Below are 22,844 nucleotides of genomic sequence, written 5' to 3' on the forward strand. Positions count from 1 at the left end.
CGAAACAGTATACTCTGTTATGTCCATGCTACTGCTCGTGTCTATAGGCGACCGGTTACCACTTTCCATCAGGTGGGCCGTCAGCTTGTTTGCCATTCTAAGTTGTATAAAAAAATAAAAAAAAATAAATAAATAAAAGGCAATAAATAGTTCAAAATAATTATGAACAGGTATTTCACTTACCAGATACAGTTTCATGTTAGCTACGAATTAGTTTTAGAACTGTTAAACGTTACGAAAACTTGATGTAGTTATTCAAACTGCCGCTTCTTTTATACTTGTTCTAATCAATATATATATAATAAATATGTTACTAGGTCACGTCTGTACGTGGACGGCATTTAACAAAAAGACGTCTTAACAAGACGAATAGAAACTAATATAATATCGATCCTACATCCTGCAAAACAACTGCACCATATTGAATGCGGTTTACGCAGTTGTGTTCCTGAAGGTGTGAATTTAAAGTCTAATACGTCTTTTTTTATCTACTTCTAATATCTACGCATACGAAGTAGCGGGCAAACACAGGTATTAGAATACGCAATTAGATAAATGAACAAACAAGGCATGTGCTTTCGTTTTATACAAATATTGCGGTTGGGAGAAGTCGGGGTTCCGTACTAAGTCAACGTTTTTTTAATGAATGATAATAGAATGATAGCACCTCCTGCGTTAACGGTATACACTGGCGGTGCACCAGTTAGGGATGATAGGTGAGAGTGAAAAGGCAGGTTAGTTAGTCCATCGTGATGAATACACCTGGAATTAAGCACGATGGTTTCCAGGGAAACAACGTTGAGGTTGATTTAATAGAGTACATTGCTAGCAATGGGCCTGGTAGTCTGCATTACTAACTATCCCTTCCTCCTACCAATTCTATGTTAGGTAAACAGGTTCTTTCTTTAAAGACTGAATTCAAAATCAATTATTTTATAGAATTTTGTAGAATATCTTTTTTAATGGGTGAAAATGGAATGGTACCTACGCTATCGACATACACGGCACATCGACGGCACCAGTGAGGGATGATAAGTGTTTTTTTTAATGGGTGAAAATGGTATAGTAGCCCCGCTTGCGCTGTCGGTATACACTGGTGGAGTACTAGTGAAGGGTGACAGGTGAGGATGAAGGCGAGTCAGTTGGCCCATAGTGACCGATTGAACAAAAATTAACCACTATGATTTCTGGGCGGAACCGCGTGGAGGTCGACCTGATGGAGTGTATTGCTAGCAATGGGGCTATTCCTAACAATCCCTATCCCCCGAGATAATAGATGAGGGTGAAGCAGGTCAGTCGGTCTATAACGGTGACTCGAATTAATCGCGATAGTTCTCAGGGGGGATTCCGTGGAGGGACTCGATAGGATATCTTGCTAGCAATGAGGACTGAATTCCCTTTTTGCTATAGAATAAAATAGGACATAAATTATGTGAATCAAAAATTTTGTAACAACATGCAATTTTGAGCGCTTTCATATAAAGTTAATAATTTGACGCCCCATATATATTTAATTGTTTTTGTGCTTCGTAAACTTACTAGCACCTCTAGCGGATAGTTTCGGAAACTAAAGTCCATACAAACGTATCGACGTAAACATGAATGTAAGGTGCTCTCACACTTTTTGTACAAAAATACTGGAAACCGATAGTGGGTACTAAAACGAAAAAAAAAAAATAAGGTTACCTTATCATGACAAAAAAAAATAGTAAGATATAGGAAACAAAATGTTAGGGCCGAAAAAAAAGGTGCGAGAGAGAGACAGACAGATGGAAAATAAGTAACATGGCTGCCGGGTGGAAAAAGTATTTGGGTGAGAACTACGTTTCTGTAAATAAGTTAAATAGAAAGATTTATAAGAAAACAGGGAAGAAATAATAAAAATAGGTCGTCTTATATCGCTGTTTTATTTTTACCTTTCAAATATAAATGACTTTAGGTATTAGAAATTTTGTATTTCGCATACCCAACCCTAGTTAGTAAATATACCTGTAACAAAGCTGCAAAAACATTAGTTTTGAAAATACAATAGCAATAAATTACAGATGTTTAGGCAAAAATATTTTGGCGCAGCTGCGAACAATGTAGTCAGCTGTCCGCCACATGTATCAACGTTAGATACGATAACAAAAACGAAGGTATTGTCCGCGTCTGTCTGTTTATACACTTACTTCTCCTAAACCACACAACTATTGGCTTCATCAACATCATATCGTTATCTGTCCACTGCCAAACATAGACCTTCCCATAGACTGCCATAAGGAACGGTCTTAAGTCACCTGCATTTTTTTTATACAACTTAGAATGGCAAACAAGCTGACGGCCCACCTGATGGAAAGTGATAACTGTCGCCTATAGACATGAGCAGTACCATGGACATAAAATGATTTATATTGTTGCGTCCATTACCCCCATCGTTCATTTATCATGTTATTTCCTCTGTCATGTGTAAAAAAATTCGCGCGGTATTCCATTTTTTCAAACCGAAACACAGCCATGCGTTCACAACTGGTTGAAACACGTATGGGACAAGTCACCTGCATTTACCAACGATTTTTGTAACAATTTTACTGACTTTGTTACAAAAGTTATGCATACTCTGTGATGTGTCCACGGTACTGCTCATATCTATAGGCGACGGTTACCACTTTACATCAGGTGGGCCGTCAGCTTGTTTGCCATTCTAAGTTGTATAAAAAAAAACTTGTTATCTTTCGAAAGTCTATCATCATACCAGTTGTTAATTGTCCACTGCTAAACATAGGACTTCCATACAAAGGAAGGTTTTGCTATTAGTTGTAAGCCTTGGTAGGCGGATTAGCAACCGCAGTTTTTTTTTTTTTTGATGGGTGAAAATGGTATGGTAACCCCGCCTGCGCTAACGGGATACGCTGGCGGAGCACCAGTGACGGGTGATAGATGAGAATGAAAACAGGCCAGTTAGCCCACCATGATGAATTCATCAGGAATTAACCATGATAGTTTCCAGTGAGAACCGCGTGGAGGTCGATCTGGTTGAGTATATTGCTAGCAATGGGATTCTCAGTCTCCATTACTAACAATCCCTCTCCCCCTGGCAACCTCAGTTAGGCTTTGGTGAAGGACGCTGCTGACCATCCCTCGACCTTTTTTCTTAATAGCTTCTTAAGATACCCACGGGAAAAGAAGAGGTAACTTATTCTATGCCGGGACCATATAGCGGAAGTCCATATCACTGGTTATTTGTTTTTTTTTAATGGGTGAAAATGGTAACCCTCGCCCTCGCTATCGGGATACACTGACGAGGCACCAGTGGAAGATGATAGGTGAGAATGAATTCAGGTCAGTTGGCCTATCATGATGAAATCCACAAGAAATAACCATGATGGTTTCCAGGGGGAACCGCGTGGAGGTCGACCTAGTAGGATATAATGTTAACAATAAAGCTGTTACAATCTCTGTCCCACCAGCCAGTACAAAAGTTGGGGACTTGCTTCAAACATAATCATGAAAAAAATAGCATATTCCTTTTTAAAAGGCCGCCAGCACACCTGCAATGCTTCTGGTGTTGCGGGTGATCATGGGCGGCTGGCTGATTGACATGCTTTCATTCTCCCTGATTACCCCTTACTGGTGCCCCGTCAGTGTTTACCGATAGCGTAGGCGCGGTTACCAGTCCATTTTTAACCTTAAAATAAAAACTTATGTTTACCTTTTGGACATATTAGTTTAAAACACATTGTTATGGGTGCTAGAGAGATACAACAAAATTATAGATAGATAGATAGATACTCTTTTATTGTTTCCTCCAAAAGATTACAATAGTAAACTTATTATAAATATAAATAATTACAAGAAATAATTATAATGAGAAAACAATGGGCGACCTTATCGCTAAGAGCGATCTCTTGCAGGCAACCTTTGGATGGAGAGGAATAATTATAAACAGTTTGATTGGAGGCACGATGAAAATTCTATTATTTCTAAATATCGAAATGTAATAATGTAAATAAATGTAAATTATGTACTGTGCAAAACCGGGGTGCATCGTAAGTATAACAATACAATATATACCTATATTAATAACAATTTGGCGAATAAATACATTAAACAAACGTGTTTTGTTTTGCCATATTTTATTAAAACACCTGCAAAATACTTAAAAGTTTAGGTAGTTATTGTTCAATACTGACAATAATGTATTTGCTTATGACGAGAACCTCGTGAAAGCCGAAACCGAGAAGAAGAGAAACTATCTCGATCTGGCTCACGAGGTGACCGAAATGTGTGGGGTGACATCTACCGAAATCATCCCAATCGGTGAACGGTCTTGTCCCAACCAGTCTGGAACAACATCTCAGACGGTTGGGATTCCGAGGCGGCTCACTCCTGGGAAAGATGCAGAAAGCGGTGCTCTTAGATTCTGCCCGCATTGTACGCCGGTTTCTCTCCCAGAAGCCCTGAACCCCGGCCGACTGTGCTTCTGCCGGGGGTTAGTTGCCATCTCCTCTCCTTAAGAGGGGAGATGAGATTATAGTATTTGCTTAAATATGATTTTTACATGTTTAATGAGTCCTTCATGTTCTACCTTTTATTTATTATTATAAATATCACCAGAGGGAGACTTTGTACCAAAGTCGATTGCTTGACCACCTCTGTCCCATTCGTGTTTCAACCGTGAAGCAGTTTTTTTTTTCAATGGGTGAAAATGGTATGGTAACCCCACCTGCGCTAAAGGGATACGCTGGCGGAGCACCAGTGAAGGGTGATAGGTGAGAATGAATACAGGCCAGTTAGCCCATCGTGATGAATTCATCAGGAATTAACCATGATAGTATCCAGGGAGAACCGCGAGGAGGTCGACCTGGTTGGGTATATTACTAGTAATGGGATTCTCAGTCTCTATTACTAACAATCCCTTTCCCCCCCACCGTGAAGCAGCTGTGTTTGCATGGCTGTATTTCGGTTTGAAGGGTGGGATATGGCGTTAATTTACTGGGTACAGAGGAATAACATTTGAGTCCTCAGGAATGGCAACGCATGGGGGGTATCATGGGCGAAACAGTATACTCTGTTATGTCCATGCTACTGCTCATGTGTATAGGCGACGGTTACCATTTTCCATCAGGTGGGCCGTCAGCTTGTTTGCCATTCTAAGTTGTATATGATATTAATTTTAATTTCATACCTCCACGCGTTCCTAAGAAAAAGGATCTTGACAGACGGACGGATGGACAACGAAGGTTCCGTTATTCCTTTAGATGTACGGAACCCTAAGAATTACGTGTTTGGTATCGAGGTTTAATAAAAACTACACACAACAGTATTTAGTATATATTTACGCGAAATATTACGTTTATATATATAAAAATTATCGTCTTTCCGTCTTGCCGACGCCGCGCTTGCCCGAGAACAGATGTTTGGGCATTTTGGTTCCGATGAACCTGTCCGCTTCTCCTTTGAGACCCATCTTCTTGGTTTTCTTGGCGATGGCCACGTGGGCGAGTTTCTTGGCTTTCTTTTGCATCTGTGGAAAAAAAAAGTAAAATAAATGTATTCGATTTTTAAACGACTTGATGTTTTTTATTATTATTACTAACTGACCCGTGGTTCTTTGTTCTCGTTGTTGGTTGTAATCGTTTTTTTGCCATATAAATTAAGAATAGGGACGCCATAATCACTTAGCATAGGAGACTTTAAAACATACAAAAGTTGATTGCGGTTGCCAACCTCTGTCCCATTCGTGTTTCTTCCGTTGGGGAAGCAGTTGTATTTCCAGCTGTGTTTTGTTTTGGATAGTTACCGGCTGAAATAATAATAAAGGGGGTAGAACTATCAAAATCCCCTCGTGACCTCGTCACGGGGAAAACCTAGTATTTTATAATAAAAAAAACTTACAGCGACATCCTTGACGCCCTGCTCGTCCCGGGCGGGTCGGCTGACGGACCGGACGCGGGAATCCATCCGGGCACGCTTGGCGGCCGGGCCGGACGCGCCGGACGGGCCGGACGCGGACCGGCCGCGCGACTTCGACCGGCTCCGGGTGAAGTGGGCCTCCTTCGTGTCCGACATGTCCACGCCTGGGAAACAAGTACGTAGTGAAGTTACAGAGTCATTATACTAACTTAGACAATGATACTAGTGTATCCTGCGGCTATGTCCGCGTGAATCATACATAAAGTAAATATATGCCTATGCCTGGAAACCTGCGCGGTTAATTTACAGTAAATTCATCACGATGGACCAACTGACCTGTTTTCATCCTCACCTATCATCCCTCACTGGTACCCCATTAGATTTTGTACAAAAGTCGTTTGTTTGGGCACCTCTGTTCCATTCGTGTTTCTACCGTGAAGCAGTTGTGTTTGCATGGCTGTGTCTCGGTTTGAAATGTGCGATATGGCAGTGAATTTACAGGGTACAGAGGAATAACATCCGAGTCCTTAGAAATGGCAATGCATGGGGTGTACCATGGGCGAAACAGTATACTCTGTTATGTTCATGGTACTGCTCATGTCTATAGGCGACGGTTACCACTTTCCATCAGGTGGGCCGTCAGCTTGTTTGCCATTCTAAGTTGCATAAATTAAATTACCAGCGTCAATTAGTAGCGTAGGCGGGATACCATTCCATTTTCACCCCATAAAGTAACATATATACAAGGAGTACAAAAAAATAACAGTTCCTTTTGGCTTCGTCATAATTGGGTAAGTGCACGGACCATCGGTAGGCTAGCTTTTTTTAATGGGTAAAAATGGCATGATAACCCCGCCTGCGCTATCGGTATACGATGGCGGGGCACCAGTGAGAGGTGACAGATGAGGATGAAAAGGCAGGTCAGTTAGCCAATTGTGATGAATTCAACGATAAATTAGTCACGATAGTTTCCAAGGGGAACAGTATGGAGGTCAACCTGATAGGGATAGCAATGGGAACTAAACTTTCCACTACTAACAATAGGTAGGTTTGTAAATCCACCTGTAAATATATACATACCCAGTTTCTCCATCTCGTCGCGCAGCTGCGACGCTGAACGTCCGCGGGCGCGAGCCCTCGACGTGCGCGGCATCACTGGCTTGGTCGACTGCTTGGTGAGTCGCGACTCGTCCTTCAGGATCGCCTTCTTGTTGCTGCAACGTGAGTAGCGTCGTAAAGTGGCATTTAACACATTTCACTACTGTCTCCCATAGGTCTACGTATATACAGGAATCGAAATGAAATCGAAATCAATAGTCGTGCGTGAAACTAAGAATTCAATCTAAAAATGCTGGTTATAAAATTTAATGGGACAAAAATGTCGTGATTTGAAAATTAAATTTGAAAAAAAAAATCTTGACCCTTCCATTTTTTTTTATACCACTGTGGTGGCAAACAAGCATACGGCCCACCTGATGGTAAGCGGTTACCGTAGCCTATGATCGCCTACAATACCAGAGGTATTACGCGCGCCTCGCCGGTCCTGAAGAAACCTCTTTACCCCCCTTTTGAAGAACCCCATGCTGTAGTCTCTTGGGATAACCTCGGCAGGGAGCTCATTCCATTACCTGAGTGTTCGTGGGAGAAAACATCTCTGAAACCATATTGACAGCTGGACGCGCAGCGGTATTATGGACTCTAAATTTTTTTTGTTATACTCAACTCTTATTGTCTTGCTAAAAAATCTTCAATTTCTCTGGTAGAACACTCGCCCTAAATATATTTTTGATTTCTTTCTATATATATGACATACTAGATACCAATAGAGTTTATATTTAGTGTTAAAATTACACTTACATGCACGCACACGCACGCACGCACGCACGCACGCACGAATGCACGCACGCACTCAAACACATACATTAGACATACACACTTCATTCTGGACATGGACAAACCAAATAACGTAGCCATTTTCTGCATAATTAGTTCATTTTTTTTGCGGTGTGTTCCCGATATAGAATGGGCCACTCCCTCTGTGGGAGCTATCATAGGCGACTAAGGGATCTTATTACCATCAGCCGGGGCGTATGTTTGTGTAATGTGTGTGTTCCCTCACCGTATCTGCCTGGCGAGGTCCCGTATCTCGAGCATGGTCTGGTCCAGTTCTATTTTGGGTACAGCGTACATGCCGCCAGCTTCGCGTAACTCTTCTTCCTTCTCCATCTCTGCTAGTTTCTACGGTAGACATTATAAGAGGTAAACTCAATACCAGAGAGTGAGAGAGACTGTACAATAAACATTCGTATGTATACACCTCTGTCCCACTCGTGTTTCTGCTGTGAAGCAGCTGTGTTCGCATAGCTGTTCTAGTTTGAAGGGTGGGTGATAACATTTTTTTTTTTTATACGACTTAGAATGGCAAACAAGCTGACGGCCCACCTGATGGAAAGTGGTAACCGTCTCCTATAGACATGAGCAGTACCATGGACATAACAGAGTATACTGTTTGCCCATGATACCCCCCATGCGTTGCCATTCCTGAGGACTCAGGTGTTATTCCTAACACGAATGGGACAGAGGAACCCAAGCAATCGACTTTTGTACAAAGTCTCCCTCTGGTAAACATAACAGTAACAGTGAAATTACAAGGTATACAGGTATAACATAATAGTTCGGGGGGAAAGGGATTGTTAGCAATGGAGTTTGACAGCCCCATTGCTAGCAATATGCCCCATTAGGTCGACCTCCACGTGGTTCCCCCTGGAAACTATCGTGAACAATTCTTGTTGAATTCGTCACGATGGGCCAACTGACCTACTTCATCCTCACCTATCATCCTTCACTGGCTTATCATCCATTAAAAAAAAAAACATAATAGTCCAGAAGGGGATGGGGATTGTTAGTAATGCGGACTATATTCCCTGTCAGGTGGAGCTCCATGTGGTCCCCCCTGGAACCTACCGTGCTGAATTTCACGTGTCATTCATCACAATTCTCACTAGTGCCTCGCCAGCGTATATCATTAGCGGGAGACGGGTTTACCATTCCATTATCATCCATTAAAAAATCCAAATCCCTGATAATAGTGGACTAGTATCTTTCTCTTATGAAGACAGATCAGTGTTCTAGACAGCGGGACATAATGGGAGCGCAACAAGTGACCTACCTTGAATATATCCGGATCTATGTAATCGGCAATGTTGTGCCCCTCCCAAAACTCTGGGATCGGGTCGTAACGCTCATCCTCGGGTATATCACTGTAGTTCTTCTTGAGGTCTGAAAGAAAGTAAGAAAGAAACAAATTATTATTAAACTAAACTAAAAACTAAAAACTTAAACCAACGGACGTTATGAAAACACTACACACTTTAAAAGGAAACTTAAAAGGTGGCTAATAGAAAAATGTTTTTAATCGGTTAATGAATATTTTAACCGTTTTAAAGTTTAAATATGTGACTCAATTAATTGACTGTAATTTGGAACCTATTTAATTAATTGTTAATATGCATCACTGGAGGGAGACTTTGTACAAAAGTCGATTGCTTGGGCACCTCTGTCCCATCATACGCACAATGGCCCAAGTGAGAGGCTAAGCGCGGAAAATGGAGTCTTTTTCACATTCACATTTCACATACCTGTCCCATTTGTGCTTCAACCGTGAAGCAGACGGCCCACCTGATGGATAGTGGTAACCGTCGCCTATAGACATAAGCAGTACATGGACATAACAGAGTATACTGTTTCGCCCATGATACTCCCCATGCGTTGCCATTCCTGAGGACTCAGATGTTATTCCTCTATACCCAGTAAATTCACGACATATCCCACCCTTTAAACCGAAACACAGCCATGCAAACACAACTGCTTCACGGTTGAAACGTAATGTAGTGCAACACAGTTTTTCAGTCAGTCCAGAACGCAAAAATAGAAAAATAATGAATAAAGGAATAATTCCAACTGACCCAGCACGTAGTCGTCTCCCATCTCGATCTCGATCTCCCTCTCGAGCTTCCGTTTCCTGGCCTCCCTGTCTGCCATCTGCTGCTTCTTGAGCGCCACGGAGGGCGGGATGACGGGTGGCCGGGACTTGTTGTCGCGGGGGGTGGGCACCGCCACGTGCAGCCGGTTCAGTATGCCGTCCACCTGCAAGTCAACATTCATATATCTATCATACGATGTAAATGACAGTGCAAAAGTCGAGTACCTAAATGATAAAATTGTACAGGAACCGGACTGTAAATGGCAATAAATATGAACAAAATTAGCCATTCACTGACTACTACGATACAGGCCTGCGAGCCTAGTGTAATCACTGTATAAGAAATTGTGTACACGACCTAAAAAAAAAAATCCTACAACCTTCCATACCAAGCCAACAAAACACACATGAAACGTGTTTTGCAAAACGTGCGTGGACTAAATGGCGGTCGGAGATTGGTGTGCGAGTGTGCGTGCGCGTAGGCATGTGCGTGCGTGTATGTGTATTTATTTATGAATATATACATTAATTCATTATATTTATATGTATGCAATTTATAATATACACCTATCCCGCGATTTACACGGTACTTGTTTTAAATGTTTTCGCTTTTACACGGTTTTCCAAATAAGTTTTTTTTTTTGTTTTTATCGCACTCTACTAAATGCTACTGTGTTTGAACACGTGCGCGGTGTACACATCTCACGGGGAATGACCTTAAGTCGGCACATGCACACTGTGTCTGTATTTCTTCGCATAAAATTAAAGTTTTATCTACGGAAAATTGTATTTGAGTGAAAGTTTCACAGTGTCAGAAAGATTTAATTTTTCATATTCGTAAATTACAAATGAGTGCATAATTAAGATTTTTATAAATTAACATAAATTAAAAAAAAAAAATTATAGGCTTATAATGTCGAAAGAAGTTAAAAGAAAAGTTATTTCTTTAGAAACTAAAATCGAAATTTTGGGTCGCTTTGGATCGTTTAATGTATTGTAATTAAATAAAAAAACAGTGTTTCCGTAATATATTACATATTTTAACCTGTCAATGCATTTTATTTTTATTTCTGTGTACACCTAAAAATATTGAAAAAAATTACAACTGTTAAATAGCAAAATTATGCATTTTCTGCAAGCTTTTCGATTTACACGGTTTTGACTTGAAAATTTTTAATTTTCGATTTACACGTTTTTCTCAGGAACGTATCTACCGTGTAAATCGGGGGATAGGTGTACACTGAAATGTATCAGAGGGAGACTTTGTACAAAAGTCGATTGCTTGGGTACTTTTGTCCCATTCATGTATCAACCGTGAAGAAGTTGTGTTTGCATGACTGTGTTTCGGTTTGAAGGGTGGGATATGGCGTGAATTTACTGGGTACAGAGGAATAACACATTATTCATCAGGAATGGCAACGCATGGGTGGTATCATGGGTGAAACAGTATACTCTGTTATTGTCCATGGTACTGCTCATGTCTATAGGCGACGGTTACCACTTTCCATCAGGTGGGCTGTCAGCTTGTTTGCCATTCTAAGTTGTATAAAAAAAAATATATATATAAAGAATTTTATATTTTTAAACCGCCATCGAATATATTTGCATGTCCTAAAGGTTGACTGGTAAAGGCGGACTTAATGCCTATAGCTTCAAGTCCGCTTTTTGTACCACATTTTATTGGCCAATAAAGATTAAACAAAACAAATAAGTAAATCAGTGAGCTCACCTTCTTGGTCCTCATTTTCTCTGTGACCCTGTGGCCGAGCAGCCGCTCGCAGGCCTCGATCTTGACCTCCTGTACTCCCTCCTCCGTCATGGTGGACATTCTCATCACAGGCACCTTGGACAGCTCGCTGTTCGTCCCACTGTTGATTTAAATATTACGTTAACACTGTAGACTTTTGCCACTGTACTGATCACAGTGTCATTAACATCACATTAACTTTCCACTGCTCAACATAAGCAACCACCTTGGGGTTGCCAATAATTCCCACGCTTGGCAGGAAAATTGGCAACCGCAGTTAAGTTTTGTAAATGTTTTAAGAGGGACGCTGCTGCCCATCCCTCGCCCTACCTTAGTCGCGTCTTACGATACCCACAGGAAAGGAGGGAGTGGCCTATGTAGAATAGGCCACTCCGGGACCACACGGGAATATTATGTTAACGCTGTCGCAACTATACTGACCACAGTATCACAGGTTTGGATAACGTTAGTACCGCTTCAATATCTTGGGTTCTTCCGTACATTGGTGGGGGGGAAAAAAGGTCAAGTGTTTACCTACCCTCAAAAACTAAACGTACGAAGCCGCGGGCAATAATAGTATATTCTGGCCATACAAAAATGATAGACAATTTACTTGCATTACTTACAGCACGCAAATAACAACAGACATATACAGTAAAGAGATAAAAGAAAGGATAAAAAATATAAGAGGGAGATTTTGTACAAAAGTCGATTGCTTGGGTACCTCTGTTCCATTCGCGTTTCAACCGTGAAGCAGTTGTGTTTGCATGGCTGTGTTTCGGTTTGAAGGATACTGGGTACAGAGGAATAACACCTGAGTCCTCAGGAATGGCAATGCGTTGGGGGGTATCATGGGCGAAACAGTATACTCTGTTATGTCCATGGTACTGCTCATGTCTATATGCGACGGTTACCACTTTCCATCAGGTGGACCGTCAGCTTGTTTGCCATTCTAAGTTGTATAAAAAAAAAGAGCAAAATACATAAAACAAGTAAAAATCAATGGAGCCCATTCCTTTCCCGTGGGTGTCGTAAGAGGCGACTAAGAGAGGGCGAGGGATGGACAGCAGCGTCCCTATTAAAACATCTCTAAAAGCCTAACTACGGTAGCTAACATGCCTGCTAAGCGTGGCAACTACTGGTAAAATCCCACGTATGAGGGAAGGCCTGTGTTCGCCAGTAGACTGTAAATGGCTGGCAGTAAAATATAATGGTGACGACACTCACGCCACCATGCTGCCCCCGCTGCAGGCCTGCTCCAGCTGCTCGATGAGGACCCGTTTCTCTGGGGCCAGGTCCTCGGGCCGCACCACGTCCATCTTGTTCAGCACCACGATCAGCGGTTTGTTGACGAACAGCGGCTTTATACTCTCCAGCAACGATATCTGAAACCACCAGTGAGGTCTGAGTTGAAGACCAGCGTTTAGAGTACCGTAAATATAATTAAAGATTGTTTCCTATAAAAAAAGCCGGTTTAGTGCGAGTCGGACTCGCGCAACGAGGGTTCTGTATAAAACCATCAAGTTTAATTTTTTTTTTGTAAAATAACTACAGATTTACAGTTTTGGTATTTTTTTCCTTCACTTGTGCTACATGACGTTGCTTCTTCATGATTCTAGGTCAACGGGAAGTACCCTATAGGTTTTGATTCCCTTTGCGAATGTCAAAATATGCGATATAAATGTAACATAAACGGCGGTATCTTTTAATTGCGTCGATTTAGAAGATTTTTTTGCACGGACAACGAAGTGATCTTGTAAGGGTTTCGTTTTTCCTATGAAGGGGTACGGAACCCTAAAAAATCGACTTTAAATGTAATAAAATCAATTATTTCGATTCAAAAATAAAATAAAAAATACTACAATACTGCATAGTTGTGTAATTTACTATGTCGTTTCATTTGTGATTTCAAGAAGTATGCAAATGGTGGATCGCACAGGGGTATTATGGTAGATCTTGGGTCTAGTCAAGTCGGACACCCATGGGCTATATATATGCAAATGCGTGGAAGGAAGCGACTTTGTATAAAAGTCGATTGCTTGGTCTCTCTGGACCTCTGTTCCATTCGTGTTTCAACCGTGAAGCAGTTGTGTTTGCATGGCTGTGTTTCGGTTTGAAGGGTACTGGGTACAGAGGAATAACACCTGAGTCCTCAGGAATGGCAACGCATGGGGGGTATCGTGGGCGAAACAGTATACTCTGTTATGTCCACGGTACTGCTCATATCTATAGGCGATAATTACCACTTTCCATCAAGTGGACCGTCAGCTCGTTTGCCATTCTAAGTTGTATAAAATAAAGGAGTAGAGACCTGGTCGGGCAGCGAGTGTCCGCACTGCTCGGACGGGTCGAGCACGTACAGCACGGCGGCGCGCAGGTGCGCCAGCGCGGTCACTGCTTGCATCTCGATCACGTTCCGCTGCTCTAGTGGATGGTCCAGGATGCCCGGCGTGTCGATCACCTGCCATCACCACACAAACACAATACAGCTTTATTTATTCCGTATAGTATAGGGACTTTAGCAGTTTCGTTTTTAAATGGACGATAATGGAATGGTAACACCACCCGCGCTATCGGTATACACTGGCAGGGCACCAGTCAAGAATGATAGGTGAGGATGAAGTAGGTCAGTTAGCCCATCGTGACGAATTCAACAAGAATTGTTCACGATGGTTTCCAGGGGGAAGCGCGTGGAGGTCGACCTAATAAGGGCTGTCGAACTTCATTGCTAGCAATCCTTTTCCTCCGGACTTTAGCAGTTAGCTGTCCACTGCTGAACATTGGTCGCCCTCATCAAAGGGGGTTTGGCCAGTAGTTGCCACGCTTGGCAAGCGGGTTGGCAACCACAGTCAGGCTTTTAGAGTTGTTTTAAGAGGGAAGCTGCTGCCCAACTCTCAACTATTGGGGGGAAAGGAATTGTTAGTAATAGAATAGAATAGAATAGAAATCATTTATTCAAATAAACTTACATTCAAGCACTTTTGAAAAGTCATTACATTTTTTTTAATTTACCGCTCGTTCGGAAAGCTGTCTCATCACAAGAAGAACGAGCAAGAAACTTGCGTGATGCTCTTTTAAATATTTTTATTATTACTTTACATTTTTAAGTTTAATTGTGTGAATACAAACCACCAATTAGCACTAATTCAATTAAATACTCAAAAAGAAAAAAATATTGAATACATAACCAACTGGTTAAACAATTAATAAGAGGAAATCAGTCATAGTGATTAGAGCAGACCAGTCCCTACAAGCAGCACCCGTTCACGAGTATGACGGATGAGCCAGCCATCACTGCGCTCGACCATATTTTAGGGAGCCCAATGACCCGGCCCACCACGCCGCCACAAGTCTGGACATTTTAGTGAGCATGACTACTCAAAATACTAGACCACGTCAAAGCTACTCACAATTGCCATCTGATAGTTATAGTTTTCACATTTTACATAAGAATGCATGCGGCAATTAATACATAAAACCGCTACGCTTTCATATTTCTAAAATTAATCAATTAAATCAAGAAAGCAATGAGAAAATAAAATTATAACGTTGTATGCTAATAAACTAATTATTTACTTGATATGTTGTCATCTATGAATTCGTCTATCCTGTAATAGGCTTTCTTACATAAAAATTGTTTAATATAAGATTTGAATTGCCTCTCTGTCAGATTTAATGCAGATTCCGGCAGTTTATTATAAAATCTTATGCAATTACCATAGAATGAATTACTGATTTTGTGCAGACGGCATTTAGGTAAAATAAGCTTATTTATATTGCGTAAGTTTCTACTTGTACAGTCTTTGAGTTTTTTAAAACTCTCTAAGTTCTTCCGTGTATACATAATATTTTCATAAATGTATTGTGAAGTAACTGTGAGGATATTTGAGTCTTTAAAGCACTGACGTAATGACTCTCTTGAACCCATACCATAAATAGAATGTAATGGAGGCTGAGAATCCCATTGCTAGCAATATACCCAACCAGGTCGACCTCCTCGCGGTTCTCCCTGGAAACTATCATGATTAATTCCTGATGAATTCATCATGATGGGCTAACTGGCCTGTTTTCATTCTCATCTATCACCCTTCACTGGTGCTCCGCCAGCGTATCCCGTTAGCGCAGGCGGGGTTACCATACCATTTTCAACCATCAAAAAAAAAAAAAACTCAACTATTAAGTTCCCTTAGTCGCCTCATACGACACCCACGGGAAAGGAAGGGGTAGCCTATTCTATGCTGGGACCACATGGCTTAATTTTATGAAAGCAACTAAAATAAACAAGTTTGGCTGTTGCAACATGTGTTAACAGGTTTACAAGCGGTGTCGAACCCTTAAGTCTTAGGAGAGATTTTGCCTCATTCTGCGTGTTTTACCGCTTATACAACGGATTGTGCTCAGAGAAATTGTTCAATATGATGCCCACGGCCACTTTCTACCATGTAACCATGTACCATGGGTACAGAGGCATAACATCTGAGTCCTCAGGAAAGGCAACGCATGGAGGATATCATGGGCGAAACAGTACACTCTGTTATGTCCATGGTACTGCTCATGTCTATAGGCGACGGTTACCACTTCCCATCAGGTGGGCCGTCAGCTTGTTTGCCATTCTAAGTTGTATAAAAAATTAATTTCATGTTAACATAGTTATATGTATATACCACTCACCTGCCACCTTAAATATTTGTAATCCGTGTGTCCAACGTACAAGCTTTTGGTTGTGAACGCATACGGCTGGACCTCTACGTCGGCTCGGGTAATCTGTAACAAGTATAATATTTAATGAAAAATCAGTAACTGGTTAACTAAACCAGTTTTTTTTTTATACAACTTATACAATTTATAGTTTTCGGATTTTATCCTTTACTTGTGCTACATGACATTGCTTCTTGCCAAATTTCATGATTCTATGTCAACAGGAAGTACCCTATAGGTTTTGATTTCCTTTGCGAATGTCAAAATATGCGATATAAATGTAACATAAACGGCCGTATCGTTTGATTGCGTCGATTTAGAAGCTTGATTTTTTCACCGCTTTAAGAGATTGCAGACCTGAGTATGTGGTATTAATTTCAACTTGATACCTCCACGCGTTCCTAAGAAAAAGGGTGTTGACAGACGTACAGATGGAACGAAATGATCCTATAAGGGTAGTGTATTTTGCTTTGAAGGTACGAAACTCAAAAAAAAATCCCAAACCGACTTGCCGACTGAGTTATGAAGTAACAAACATTAGGGATCCTTCTTGATTTTGAGGTGGGCTGATAGTTTTGTATTTGCCGTGGGTAATGCACCGTTTGCGTACAGCACGCACGTGCGACCATATCGGCAAAGTTCGCTGTCGGCCACAGTTTGACTGAAACGTGATATATGGACCGCGCTCAGCTTCGAATGGGCCTTAATATGTATGTTTACGTATATACAGCAATACATTTTTATCAGAGGGAGACTGTACAAAAGTCGATTGCTTGGGCACCTCTGTCCCATTTGTGTTTCTACCGTGAAGCAGTTATGTTTGCATGGCGGTGTTTCGGTTTGAAGGGTGGGATATGGTAGTAAATTTACAAGATACAGAGGAATAACACCTGAGTCCTCAACAATAGTAACGTATGTGGAGTATCATGGGTGAAACAGTATACTCTGTTATGACCACGGTACCGCTCATGTCTATAGGCGACGGTTACCACTTTCCATCAGGTGGGCCGTCAGCTTGTTTGCCAATTTAAGTTGAATAAAAAAATTGATTGGTCAAGTCTCAAAAACGGATCAACTTTTTGTCAGATAATTGTCAAATTAGACGACTCGATTTTTATCAGTGTTCTATATACTTACATACACAATGTATCTTGACGTTTCTATATTTAATTATTTAATAAATGAAATGAGTGTTTACGCATTAAAAAGACGCAGAAATTATAAGACAAAATAAATATAGAAGTTATAAAGGAATCACTCATAACTATATATCACACAAAAATGTACGAAAAAGTTGACCTACTTTTCTCGAAGCATTTGTATGGAGATACTTTATATATATATAATCTAAGGCGTAAACATACATACATATCTGTCACGCCTGTCTCCCATTAGGGTAGGCAGAAACAATGGAACGCCAAATGCTTCAATTCAAACAGACCTCTTTCGCTCCTTCCACATTCATCAATCTTTTCATATACGCTCGCCGGTTAAAAAACATATATATATATATATATATATATATATATATATATATATATATATATATATATATATATATATATATATATATCATGGCAAAATATATCATAAATATTTCATACCTTGTTGATGAAGCTGGACTTGCCAACGTTGGGGAAGCCGCAGATGATGATTGTGCGCGTGTAGGGGTCGATGGAGGGCAACCGAGCCAAGTGTTGGCGCACCTGCAACGAATAAACGAAAATGCACTCGGTTATAAATGGTCGAAGATGGGACCATCGGAAGGTGAAGTTGTAAGACAGCGTGTTAGAAGTGATAGAGCCCCCAAGCCAGTATAATTTTCATCATCTATTATACACTATATAGCCGCGTGGTCCCAGCATAGAATAAGCCACCCCTTCCTATCCTATGAGTGTCGTAAGACGCGACTAAGAGACTTAATGGTCGAGAAATGGTCAGCAGCGTCCCTCTTAAAACAGCACCAAAGCTTAACTGCAGTTGCCAATCCGCTTGCCAAACGTGGCAACTACTAGCAACCATAAGGAGGAGGCTTATGTTGCTTAACTGCGGTTGCCAATTAGCAATCTGCCTGTCAAACGTGGCAACTACTGACTAAGAGGGCGAGCTCAAGCAAGAGGGGCAGCAGCGTCCCTATTAAAACATCTGTAAAGTCTAACTGTGGTTGCCAATCCGCCTGCCAAACGTGGCAACTACTAGCAAAACACCCAATAGGGAAGGTACTAATGTTCAGCAATGGACAGTTATAGGCTGATATGGTAATGATTATAAACTATAAATCATACAATACGTAAATCTAAATGTTAACATTGTCCCACAGTTCGACAATTGTATAAATTCATAATTATTGTTCACCTGTTCCAAGTATGTGAGATTGGCGGCCTGCCGCTTCATGATGGTGGCCATCCGACCGAGCGCCGCGCGCTTCAGCTGCTTGCATCGGTACAGCGAGTCGCCGTACTTCAGTAGCCGGACGTAGTCTTTTGCCACGCTGGAACGTTAAAACATCTATTATATCCATGATATCTGTGAAATACATTATGTCCACGACATACATGATATCCGTGACATACATTACAACCACAATATATCCATGACATCCTTGATATACATTATGTCAACGACATACATGATATCCGTGACATACATTACAACCACAATATATCCATGACATCCTTGATATACATTATGTCAACGACATACATGATATCCATGACATACATTACAATCACAATATATCCATGACATCCTTGATATACATTATGTCCACGACATACATGATATCCGTGACATACATTACAACCACAATATATCCATGACATCCTTGATATACATTATGTTCATGACATACATGATATCTATGACATCCTTGACATACATTATGTCCACGACATACATGATATGCATGACATACATTATATATACGATACGCATGATATCCGTTACATGGAGAAATATTTTAATAGAAGGCAAACAAAGAGGATGGCGTCTTATTTGTGACTCCTAGAAGAAGCATGAGCAATCTAACAAAAGAACTTGAAATATAGAGAACTCGAATATTTATTTTTTATTTTTCTAAAGGAGGTCAATTTTCGAATGATCGCAAACAGTACCCATGATACATGGAGAAAATGAAACAATCGCCAGTAGCAACAAACACAGTAAGTTCATTAAACTCTCGTCATCCTTCTATGTATCTATGATATCTTCACACAGGACCTTTTTTTTTATTTTAGCAAAATGGAATGGTAATCGCATCTGGGTTAATGGTAGGTATATGCCGACGGCATACCAACAAGTGATGATAGGTCACTCATCCTCACTTATCATCTCTTACTGGTGTGCATATTGCTATTATAGCAAGAATTAACTAAGATAGTTTCCAGAGGAGACCGCATGATGGTCGGCCTAAGATATATTGTCGCTAATCCCAATTACTAGTAATCCTTTCCCCTTTTTCATGAGTCATTCATGGGGTGGGTAGGTTGAGCGAGAATGATTAGTAATGGGGAGGAACTGCCCCATTGCTAGAAATATAAGTTGACCTATAGCACTCCAAATTCACTTATTAAGTATAACTTATTTGTATTTGCCGTGGGTAATGCACAGTCTGCGTACAGCACGCACGTGCGACCATATCGGCAAAGTTCACTATGGGCCGCAGTTTGACTGAAGCGCGATATATGGATCGCGCTCAGCTTCGAATGGGCCTTAATTTTTATTTTTACATACAAATAGTACCTAGTTTACACATAAACTGCACTTAGTTTACACACAGTACACTTGGTTTACATACAACCTGCACTTGACTTACACACAACCTATACTTCACTTACAACCTGCACTTGACTTACATACAACCCTTAGTTTATACATAAATTGCACTTAATTTACACACATCCTGCACTTGGCTTACACACAACATACATTTGAATTATACACAACCTGCACTTGGTTTACACATGAGCAATAATTTAGCTTAGACACAAACTGCAGACTGACTTTGGATGTAATGTGATTGTAATAAGTTTAAAATCACATCAAATGGGCATTACTATTATGCAATTTTATATCTAATTTAATATATTTTATCACAATTCATATTAAGTTAGCCTACAGACAGGTGTAGAACTCGATCCTCATTTTTATGTATATATATATATATATATATATATATATATATATATATATACATATATATATATGTATATATATACATATATATATATATATATATATATATATACATATATATATATGTATATATATATATATATATGTATATATATATATATATATATATATATATGTATATATATATATATACATATATATATATGTATGTATATATACATGTACAACAATTAGTCCATTACCCTAAGGTTGTCTTGAAAAGATTGCTCTCAGCAATAAGACCGCCTTATTGTACTTATACAATTGTATCGTTGTGTTTATAAAGTGTCTTGCTTATTTTCTATATTGTATAATGCAAATATACTCATTCATTCATTCATTAAAAACTAAAACCTTCTACAGACCTATTATAATTATTGTTTTATTACTTTTTTCATATTAAGAATTCAGTGCAATAGAAAAAGACAAAACACTTCAATACTTAAAATGTGTTTATGATAGATTTAAAGTTTTTCTGAATAAGGGGGTAAAAGAACAATATCCTAATTTAAAGTTTTGCATACTGTCATGTATTAAAGTGGGTAATTTAAAAAAAAGTTAGTCTGCTAATGTCTTCCCAGTATAATAGATTCAGTGCGACAAAAAGATATATTTTAGTGAGTATATAGTATGTACAATTAATATGAGACTGCATGGTATAACTTCCTTATCAATTTTTAAATTCTTCAACCATGTTGTGTGTACCCATGTCTGGGTCTTAATCTAGTTCATATTATTGTTTTTCTATAAATATTTTTAATGTTATTGATTGTATATTAAATAAAAAATCTAGAAAAATGATTAGTAAAACTGGTTTAGAAGTAACAAAATTATTGCAAACAATTTTGAACTACCAATTGGTGCATTCATAACCGCAACACTCTCAGATTAAAAAGAGAATTGCTTCTGTGTTTATTATCTAGGTTTTAACAGGTTTTTAAAATAATAATATATAAATATGTCATAATATTAAAGATTATCTATGGATTAAATTAATTTTATCTATGGATTATATGAAATGAATACTAACTGTTATGATTCATATAAAGCAATTTCCTTACACCCCAGAGGGCGCCACCATCATACAAATAGCATTACTTACGTATCAATAAGATGTCTGGCCGTGTTCAGTTGACCAAGACCCAGTTTGTAATGGTCCTTGTCATACAGCACATTCATGAGGTCGGCGTAGAATGGGTGAACATCATCCAGTTTTGGGAACTCCTGAAATTTTAGATTAAAAACACATTTGTATGGCAGATCATATGAGAGAGATCAGGCCAGCTGGTGTTATGTGACATATTCATCAGGAAGTAAACATACTGGTATTTAATACAAAAATGTATTTCATAGACTATAAATGAACTAAAGCACTAAATATATAGTGATTAATATTCATTACAGCTTAAAAAAGAAGATCAGTTATCAGTTTAAACATCTGTGTCTGAACTAGGTTATAAAACCTGTATCTCAGACAACAGCGCTCAACCCTCATTACATAGTATAATATTAGTTCAGCAAAATTTTTAGTGCTACAAATAGAATGTTGATTTTATATAAAGTTAATTCATCTAATTATAACTATTGGTAATAATGAAAATTGTGAAATAATGTGCTCCCTGTGTGTATTTGAATGTATGTGTGTGGGAGAGTGTGTAAAATTATTTGTATGTTTACTATAATATTATTTAAATAATTTAAAAGTTTATCTTGAAACTTTAAATTGTAAATATAAAAGAAGATACCTGTATAATCCGTGATAACCGATCGTGAAAGTTTTGTTGTGTGAATTTAACTTTTCTTATGTAAAATGCACGTATCCTGGATATCTTATAGTGCTTATGTATCACCGTTGGTGTTTTCCTTTGTGTCTTCGACAATATTATGTCGACAAAATCCTGAAAGATAATGTGTAACAGGTTATATTGGAACAAATATTAAAAGAAAAATTTCATAGCAGTGTTTAATAACTTTTATATATTTACCTTAGCCGTAGGCACTACGGCGATCTTTTTGAAGTTGTATAAACTCATTTTGAATTAATTTTATAACTATTTAGTTAAAATAAACACTCTAAACGAGTGCATCACGTAAACACGTGTTTTAAAGAGAAAAAGGAACGTCGTACACTTGTCATTCTATCTCAAATGTCAGTCTTCATAATGTCAGTTACATTTTTTCCATAACTAACGATCTAAAATAACTATGCACATATAGCGATCTATCGATTTTTTAAATATATCTAAATTAAATTATTAGATTAGTTTAGAGAAACGCCTGTGGAGAAATCGCGTCTCAATTTCAAAATCGACCAAAGGATTCGGAATTGTTCTTTCCATTAATCTATGG

The 22,844-nt window shown here is 39.3% G+C and overlaps 1 protein-coding gene and 2 non-coding genes across 3 annotated transcripts; all 3 read right to left on the bottom strand.

Moving 5' to 3' along the window:
* Nucleotides 1-5,298: 5,298 nt before the first annotated feature.
* LOC113513725 (nucleolar GTP-binding protein 1) lies at nt 5,299-22,638 on the bottom strand. The gene is made up of 15 exons (XM_052898240.1): nt 22,481-22,638; nt 22,241-22,393; nt 21,598-21,719; nt 18,678-18,813; nt 17,927-18,028; nt 16,296-16,388; nt 13,936-14,085; nt 12,852-13,009; nt 11,607-11,745; nt 9,861-10,041; nt 9,065-9,174; nt 8,015-8,133; nt 6,976-7,109; nt 5,878-6,059; nt 5,299-5,506 (listed from the first exon to the last, which is right to left on the bottom strand). The coding sequence occupies exons 1-15, from the start codon at nt 22,526-22,528 to the stop codon at nt 5,351-5,353; spliced, it is 1,983 nt and encodes a 660-aa protein (XP_052754200.1). The 5' UTR covers nt 22,529-22,638; the 3' UTR covers nt 5,299-5,350.
* On the bottom strand, nt 16,896-17,029 carry LOC113510997 (small nucleolar RNA SNORA16B/SNORA16A family). The gene has a single exon (XR_003402104.1). It is a non-coding gene; the product is annotated as a small nucleolar RNA SNORA16B/SNORA16A family (small nucleolar RNA).
* LOC113513727 (small nucleolar RNA SNORA16B/SNORA16A family) lies at nt 19,904-20,037 on the bottom strand. The gene has a single exon (XR_003402167.2). It is a non-coding gene; the product is annotated as a small nucleolar RNA SNORA16B/SNORA16A family (small nucleolar RNA).
* Nucleotides 22,639-22,844: the final 206 nt, after the last annotated feature.

The sequence above is a fragment of the Galleria mellonella genome, unplaced genomic scaffold (genome assembly GCF_026898425.1).
Source record: "Galleria mellonella isolate WM207_F2 unplaced genomic scaffold, CSIRO_AGI_GalMel_v1 utg424, whole genome shotgun sequence".
In the NCBI taxonomy this organism is placed as follows: Eukaryota; Metazoa; Arthropoda; class Insecta; order Lepidoptera; family Pyralidae; genus Galleria; species Galleria mellonella.